This window comes from Tupaia chinensis, unplaced genomic scaffold, assembly GCF_000334495.1.
Source record: "Tupaia chinensis unplaced genomic scaffold, TupChi_1.0 Scaffold000037_4, whole genome shotgun sequence".
Taxonomy (NCBI): Eukaryota; Metazoa; Chordata; class Mammalia; order Scandentia; family Tupaiidae; genus Tupaia; species Tupaia belangeri.
In genome coordinates, this window is record NW_006159487.1 from 354,346 (window position 1) to 362,638 (window position 8,293).

The 8,293-nt window shown below is 61.6% G+C and overlaps 1 protein-coding gene across 1 annotated transcript in view; it reads left to right on the forward strand.

The window, feature by feature from the left end:
• ROBO3 (roundabout guidance receptor 3) overlaps window positions 1–8,293 on the forward strand; it is a 39,633-nt gene that overhangs the window by 23,817 nt on the left and 7,523 nt on the right. Inside the window, 16 exon segments of the mRNA XM_027772686.1 lie at window positions 1,119–1,173; window positions 1,344–1,817; window positions 2,029–2,186; window positions 2,977–3,097; window positions 3,213–3,351; window positions 3,613–3,740; window positions 4,379–4,503; window positions 5,161–5,332; window positions 5,584–5,789; window positions 5,968–6,049; window positions 6,323–6,452; window positions 6,454–6,480; window positions 6,909–7,075; window positions 7,556–7,677; window positions 7,782–8,004; window positions 8,150–8,271. Coding sequence (XP_027628487.1) covers window positions 1,119–1,173; window positions 1,344–1,817; window positions 2,029–2,186; window positions 2,977–3,097; window positions 3,213–3,351; window positions 3,613–3,740; window positions 4,379–4,503; window positions 5,161–5,332; window positions 5,584–5,789; window positions 5,968–6,049; window positions 6,323–6,452; window positions 6,454–6,480; window positions 6,909–7,075; window positions 7,556–7,677; window positions 7,782–8,004; window positions 8,150–8,271 — 2,451 coding nt within the window.

Below are 8,293 nucleotides of genomic sequence, written 5' to 3' on the forward strand. Positions count from 1 at the left end.
TCAAGCTAATAGGTCCAGGACTCAAACTGTCTGGCCATGTAACGTTTCGGCTTGGGGAGGAGCCCCGGAGCGCCATTAGTATGGCTATTAGCTATTCATTAGCTGCGGGCGAAGCCCCTCCGGAGGCCGGCGGCTGAGCTGCTTTCCAGGGAAAGGCCACCGCAGCTGTGTCTACCGGAATCAGGGTGCGGGATGCATGGCAGTGTGTGTGTGGGGGAGGCCGGCTCGCCAGTCGGTGACCCCCGGCAGGTTCCTGGGTGTCGCAGCGGACTGCCCACCTGGGATTTACAGAGTGGCACAAACACCCTCTCCTTGGGCTCCAAAACTTAGTATGCAGAGAAGGTGTTGACAGTCACACTTACACACCAAGGGGACACTGACACACAAAGTGACAGGACAGTGTTGCCCCAGGCCTGCACTGCACCAGTCAGGCCTCCTACCGTGGGAGGCCCAAATCGGGACTGGGAGAGGGCAGAGGGACAGGGTCAGAGCAGAGATTTCCTTTGGGAAGGGAGGGGATGAAAAACCGGACCCCACAGGCCTCTGAGGTCCTCGGTCTCTAGGACGTTCAAGTAAGTGGCAGCTGTCCAGCTTTGTCCACATTAGAACTTCCCGGGGGTGGGGGGTGCAGATGTGGGACCCGTCCCACTCTGGAGCTGGCAGCTAAAGGTCCCTGGGGATATGTGTGTGGGTACTGAATGGATGTGGGGTCACTCCAATTGTTCGAGGACACCAGATGTGTGAGGCTGCAGCGGGGCTGCTGGCCCCAGTGGGCACATGTCCTCTTCTGAAGGTGGCATGGGGACCTGAGGGCGGCTGAGCGCATCAGCGGCTCCGGAATGCTGGACCTCAAACCAGGAGAGGGAACAGGCAGAGTGTGTAGGCCAGGAGGCAGGGGCGGGAGGTGAGGGCCCCTGGGGGACTGCGTTCTCAGCCTTTCCTGGCTGTGCGGCCAGTGGGGTAACCTGCGGAGAACCTCAGACTACCCCCACTCCACTCCTGACCGGTCCCTGAGACTTCACCAGACCCCTGAAGCATGCATGGTGATCTGGGGGTGGGGGGGTCAGCAAGAACTGCCCGCCCAGCCCCAGCCCTGTCCTTCCCATTTTCCATTCCAGAAGAGCCCCACACTGGCTGCTCCCTCGGCCCCCCCTCCCCCAGGAGCATGCAGGGGTGAGGAGGGAGCGCTGGTCGGGCAGAGGGAGCCAGTGCCAGTCAGCTAGAGGCCTGCAGCTGGCCCTGCCCTGGCATCACCTCACACTTACAGTAGGTGGAAGGGGACCCTGACCTTGTGCTCTGACCTCTGACCCCTCTCCGGTGCCCGTCTGTCCGCCTGTCCTTAGGAGACGCAGCATGGGTGTCTGCCATTAGGAGACAGCCTGCAGACTGGGCGCAGCGGGCAGTGTTTGCCAGAGGAGCACAGGGACCAACTCTGGACCCTCAGTCTCTTCCCCAGTTTCCCGACCAGTCTGGGACACCTCTGCCCCCAGGGTCAAGGGTCGGCCAGGAGGACACAGTGCCGCGCATAGTGGAGCAGCCTCCAGATCTGCTGGTGTCCAGGGGCGAGCCGGCTACGCTGCCCTGCCGCGCCGAGGGGCGGCCGCGACCCAACATCGAATGGTACAAGAACGGGGCGCGCGTGGCCACTGCCCGCGAGGACCCGCGGGCGCACCGCCTGCTACTGCCCAGCGGCGCCCTCTTCTTCCCGCGCATCGTGCACGGGCGCCGCGCTCGTCCGGACGAAGGCGTCTACACCTGCGTCGCACGCAACTACCTGGGGGCAGCGGCCAGCAGAAACGCCTCCCTGGAAGTGGCAGGTGAGAGTTCTCGGTAGGCTGGTCTCTCCTGAGCCTGGACGGCGCCACCGCACCTGCCTGCCCACGAGGGAATGGCTTTGCCCTCACCGGGAAGTCCGCCTTGGGAGAGGCCTGGTCTGTGACCCATCCTCCGCAAGGCCACTTCCAGGCCTGCGCCCGGTTGTCGCCCCGCGACTACCCTGTATTTCCTGACCTCTTCCTGGCTCTCTAGTGCTACGGGACGACTTCCGGCAGCCTCCCGGGAACTTGGTGGTGGCGGTGGGGGAGCCAGCAGTAATGGAATGTGTGCCTCCCCGCGGCCACCCGGAGCCTTCTGTGACCTGGAAGAAGGACAGCCAGCGGCTCCAGGAGGAGGAGGGGAGGCTCACGGTGAGGGGCGCAGGCGTGGGCGGGGTTCTGGGGCTGCTCAGGGAGGGCTGCGTCCAGGGGCCTTGGGGGAGCGGGAATAAGTCTTGAGGTCACGGAGGGGGTCAGGACCTGAGCTGCCCAGTGAGGGCTGAGGATGGACAGGGACAGGAGAGGTGGACGCTCGCTAACCAGGATTCTTACCCGCCGCGGGCAGCGCTGTGGGCTTTACTGACTTGCTGTGAAGACTGCGTGTGTGTATATAAACATGCATGTCTACACGCACAGTACACTCATACACATGCACACACATTTACATACATCTATATGCACAGTACACGCACATTTACACATATCTATACACACTACATACATACACACATACATGCATTCACACACATATAAATGCACATCACATACATGTACATATGTGCATGACTAGATATACTACATACATGTACGTGTGTGCATATATGCACATACCACATGTACATACACGTGTGTCTGCGTGTACATACACATTTACGTATGTGCATGCACACTACATGTATGTAGACATACATGTGCACACATATATATCTCACACACTTATATACACTCTATACACTTTATGTAAGGAGTTTTCTAATAGTTCATGGAAAATGCATATTGGCAAAAATTATGCACAGGGTTCCCAACATTTTTGCACCGAAACCAAATGGTACTAAACTCCATTTTCCACGCACATTTCCAAGTCCCGGCCTGTGTGCTAGCGCACCCGCCTGCATACACGGGCTTCCAGTCAAAGAGGACCCAGTGACTTCCCGCTCCGCAGATCCGTGGGGGGAAGCTGATGCTGTCTCACACGCTCAAGAGTGACGCGGGGATGTACGTGTGTGTGGCCTCCAACATGGCGGGAGAGCGGGAGAGCGGGGCCGCTGCACTGGTCGTCCTGGGTAGGCATCTGGAGTGCGGGCGTGCGAGCGTGCGGGCGTGCGGGCATGAGGGCGCGCGGGTGAATAGGCTGGCAGCCTGCAGACCCCCGAGCGCCCATTCGCTGCCTTTCTGCAGAGCGGCCCTCATTCTTGCGCAGACCAGCCGATCAAGTGGTCCTGGTGGACGCCCCCGCCAGCTTCCTCTGTGAGGTGCAGGGGGACCCCCAGCCTCTTCTCCGCTGGCGCAAGGAGGATGGAGAACTGCCCGTGGGCAGGTGAGAAAGCCCCCTCCTGCTTGCATGGAGATTCACCCAGTCCAGCCCACCCTGTCCTAGAAACATGTGAGTGCTCAGAGAAGTTGGTCCTAGAGCCAGTGGGACCCTACCCAGCCCCTGCCTCCTCTATGGTCACTGGGCCCAGCTTCTGCCCTTGGGTTTCCTGCCTGGTCTGTGCACCCTGGTCCTGGAGTCTGTCCTGGGGAGAGAGAAGGGTCTGCAGCTATGGCCAACCCAGCCTGGGGGTGGGGAGTGGAGCAGGTACGAGATCCAGAGTGACCACAGCCTTCGGATTGGGCACGTGAGAGCCGAAGACGAGGGCACATACACCTGCGTGGCAGAGAACAGCGTGGGCCGCTCAGAGGCTTCCAGCTCCCTCCGTGTCCATGGTAAGGGCTCCACCAGGGCCTGCAGCATGGGCTAGCAGAGGGACATGGAGGGGCCGCGTGGGAGCGCAGCAGGCAGATAGCCCCTGAGACGTCTGGGAGGAGGGCGAGGGGGAAGCTCAGTAGGCACGGGGCCAGAAACAGGCAGGCTGGGCTCAGGCTTCCTCTCTGGAGCCTTCCTTCGGAGGAACCTGGTTTTGTTTGTTGGTTGATTTTTGTTTTTTTCCTTTTTTGCTATAGTGTACAGGAGCTCTCTCCCTCTCTCTCTCTCTCTCTCCCTCTCTCCCTCTCTCCCTCTCTCCCTCTCTCCCTCTCTCCCTCTCTCTCTCTCCCTCTCCCTCTCTCTCTCTCCCTCTCTCCCTCTCTCTCTCTCTCCCTCTCTCTCTCAGAAGTAAACAAAGTCAGACCTCGGGGAGATGGCCACACCACAATCTCTTCTCTACTCTTCTCTCTAGATTTGGGGCACACATGCATATGCACACATACGCAGCTGGTGTGATTCTCAGGCCACTGGGCCCCAGAGTCCAACTGTGATGCTGGCCACGTGGGGTCCAGCGCCCTAACCTCCACACTACCTGCTGCCCCCAAGCCCCCTTTTCCGTGCCTGACTCCCTATCCCTTTGTGCCCCATGCCTTCCCAGTCCCACCGAAGTTGGTGACCCAGCCCCAGGACCAGACGGTGGCTCCAGGACAGAGCGTGACTTTCCAGTGCGAGACCAAAGGGAACCCCCCACCTGCCGTCTTCTGGCAGAAGGAGGGGAGCCAGGTGGGTGGCTGTCCCCAGGCCCTGCCCTGGTCTCCTTGGTCCTAGGCCTCCCTCCACACTCCACATACTTCTCCGTGGGGCTTGCTGTGCCCTGGTTCACCCCACTCATGAAACATTCGAGGCTGCTCTGGAGGATTACATGAGGCCATGGAGGCGGAGGGCCCGGACGTGGTGCACGCCGCTACTTGGCAGTGATGCTAAGGGGGGTAACTCCAGGGGGGTCTTTCTGCTCGGCCCACACCTGTCCCAGGGCACTGCAGATCCAGTCAGGGTGCTCCTCCCCAGGCGCCTGGCCTCTGCTGGACGGAGACTGGGCAGCAGGTGTCCAGCCACAGTCACTGCCCTGTGTTGCAGCAGTCGTGGCTCCGAGGGGCACCAACCCCGTGATGTGCCAGACACTTCCGTGTAATAACTCCATGTAACCCTCAAAACTATTCCCCAAGAGGAAGTTTAGAGAGATCGGGGTTCAGGAAGGCCAAACGGCTTGACTAGTGAGTGATCTTCCCACTCCCCAAATCATCTACTGAGGCGTCCTCTTGTTCTTGAGGCTGGGCCCTGGATTAGAACCTTGAATGCCCTGAGTTGGGGCTGACGGGCTTGTGGAGTGCCCTGCCCGTGCCCTGCTGGTCCCCACCTCGGTTCCTGCTCTGTCCCCAGGTCCTGCTTTTCCCCAGTCAGCTGCTTCAGCCCACAGGCCGCTTCTCAGTGACACCAGGAGGCCAGCTCCACATCCGCGAAGTGCAGAGTGGGGACGCTGGCTTCTACGTGTGCCAGGCTGTCAGTGTGGCCGGCAGCGCCCTGGCCAAGGCCCTGCTGGAGATCAAAGGAGGTGTGTGCCGTGGGTACAGGGCTGGCTCTGGCCTGGGAGGGAATGGTGGCCCAAGGAGCCTGTGCCTTAGGCCTCTGTGCACTGTGTCGGCAAGGGGAGGCCGTGCCCCGGCAGACTGTGGAAGGTGACCCAAGCCCCCTCAGCGGTGGGGGACGTGTGGTGGGGTGGTGCGCGCAGAGCAGAGGAGGGGCAAGGCGCCGGTGGCCTGACCTGGGCTCCTCCTCTGAGGTTCCTAAGCTCTTCCTTCGCAGACTCCTTGGATGGACAGCCTCCCGTCATCCTCCAGGGACCGGTCAATCAGACCCTGGTACTGGGGTCCCCCGCTTGGCTGGTGTGCAGAGTGACTGGAAGCCCTCAGCCCAGCATCCAGTGGAAGAAGGACGGACACTGGCTGCAGGGGGGTGGCCCACGGCTCAGCCAGATGGCCAACGGCAGCCTGCATATCGCCGGTGTGCAGGCGAGTGTCCGTGGGTGCAGCTGAGTGCAGCTCCTGGTCCACACTCCCACACCTCTGGCCTTGCAGGCCACCTCATATCCCAGCAGCTTCCCTCCCACCCCTCCTTCTCCCCATCCCTGTCCCTGCGCCCACCCTGCTTTGCTCCTCCCAGTCTACCAGCGCTGTGCTCTTCCTGCAGGAGGTGGACGCAGGTTTCTACAGCTGCGTGGCCCGGAGCTCTGCGGGGGAGGCCACGTCCAGCGGCTGGCTGAGGCTGCAAGGTCAGGTGCTCCTCCACCCCTCGTCGGCCACCGCGTCTCCAAACCTTCAAGGGTGGCCAAGGTCTCCACAAGTGCCTGGGCGGGCTTAACTTTCTGTCAGCCATGGTGGGGGGAAGCCAAGGGCAGACGTGGTACTCAGAGCTCCCACGAATTAAGTCAAAGCTGGCGGGTGGCCTGGCTGCATAGTTTTACCATGCCGTCTTGCAAGAAGGCAGGCACTGGGGCACTGGGGCCCCTGCCTTCTACTCAGAGATTACCTCCCACTGCTTGCAGATGACTGGGGAGCGTCACAGGACCCCCCAACAGAACCCAGGGAACCTCCAGGGCCTCCCTCTCAGCCCGTGGCCACAGAGATCACCACGAACAGCGTTACTCTGGCCTGGAAGTCCAACCCACAGGCAGGGCGTGGCCTACATGATAGAGGCCTTCAGGTACGGAGTGTGTGAGGGCAGTCCAAGAGCTCAGAGGACCTCCCCTGGTTCTTATGTTGTGGGGAGGTGCTCTCCAGGCAGTAGGAGTCCATCAAGAACGGGTGGGGGACCAGCAGTTAGTGTAATGGCTGTGTCGCTGGACCCATGTAATCGACCGTGGTTCGTGTCCCAGACCCGGTGGCTTAAAAACTGACGCCGGGCGCGTGTGCTTGTGTGCCCAAGATCCCGAGAGGAGAAAGGAGGAGAAGGCATTGCGGCGTGGCCATCCTCCCGGGGGGTGATTTCTCACTTTCTGTCTCTCTGTCTTTCTGGTGAGCGCAGGCACCCTATAGCAAAAACCTCTCCAAAAGGAAAAAAAAAAAAAAAAGACCGGGTGGGGAGGACCAGACAGGTGGGGAGACAACCATGCCACCGCACTCCCGTTGCAGCCAGGCAGCTGGCAGCACGTGGCGGACAGTGGCCGACAGCGTGCAGCTAGAGACACACACGGTCAGTGGCCTGCAGCCCAGTGCCACCTACCTGTTCCTGGTGCGGGCCGTGGGCATCTGGGGTCTCAGCGAGCCCAGCCCCGTTTCTGAGCCTGTCCGCACTCTGGGTGAGTAAGAGGTCCACAGGTGTGCAGTGGGGCTCTGCAGGGCGTTCTCCAGAGGCACAGGGCGTGGCTTGTAGGGCCCCTTCTTGCTCAGCCAGCCTACCCTGGTGAACCTGCTGTAGCAGGTCATGTGCCTGTTCCCCTTGCATAGAGGGAGCAGGGGTGGGCTACAAGGGGTGGCTCCTCACTTCCGAGTCTTTTACCCGTGGATTGCTAAGAGCAGAGGAGCCTGGGAGAGGCCACCTCCACCTTAGTGATGATGACCAGGGCCTCTCAAGGCACAGCTGTCATTTTAAAGAAAGAACACTCATGCCGGTGGGCACCTGTGCCAGGCTGCCTTGGGAAGCTCCTGCCCTGCCCAGTCCTCCTGACTCTGCGGGCTCTGGAGACTTGAGCAGCACTGTCTGGGCAGGGCAGAGGGCATACACACTCTTCTGCCTCCCTGCCCTGTGGTCCCTGCTGAGTGGGCTCTCGGGTCCACAGACAGTGGCACAGCCAGGACCGTGGAGGACCCACGGAGAGACCAGCAGGGACTCGCAGGTGTGGCTGTGCATGTGCAGGAGCTCAGGGTCCTCGGACCCCGGACCCTGCAGGTGTTCTGGACTGTGAGTGTGGACAGGGTGAGGGTGGAGGTGGAGACCACCCTGGGGACATGGGCAGTGGGAGTGGGGCAGGGGCCAGGCCTCCTCTAACATCCTGTTCTCCGCAGGTGGGAGGCCCCGCCCAGCTGGTACAAGGGTTCCAGGTGTCCTGGAGGGTAGTGGGCCCTGACGGGGGAAGCTGGACAGCACTGGGCCTACAGCCCCCCAGCCAGCAAAGCGCTGTGCTGAGAGGCCTGCCCCCAGGGACCCAGGTCCAGGTCAAGGTGCAAGCTCAAGGCCAAGAGGGGGGGCCCGAGAGCCCCTTTGTGACTGGGAGCATTCCAGAGGAGGGTGAGGAGGGCCAGGAGCTGCCCAGAGGGAGGGGGGCCGGAAGTCTGCAGGGGCAAGGTGAGTGGGTGGAGGAGGGGAGCTGGCAGGAGGGCAGCCTGCAGTGAGCCTCTGCCCTCTCACCACCTCCACCTCCGCCCTGGCCCAGCTCCCAGCGGTCCCCCTCAGGGAGTGGCTGTGGCCTTGGGGGGCGATGGTAATGGCAGTATCACCGTGTCCTGGGACCCTCCGCCCCCCTCCCAGCAGAATGGGGTCATCACAGAATACCAGGTAGGGGGGGCAGGGGAGGGGG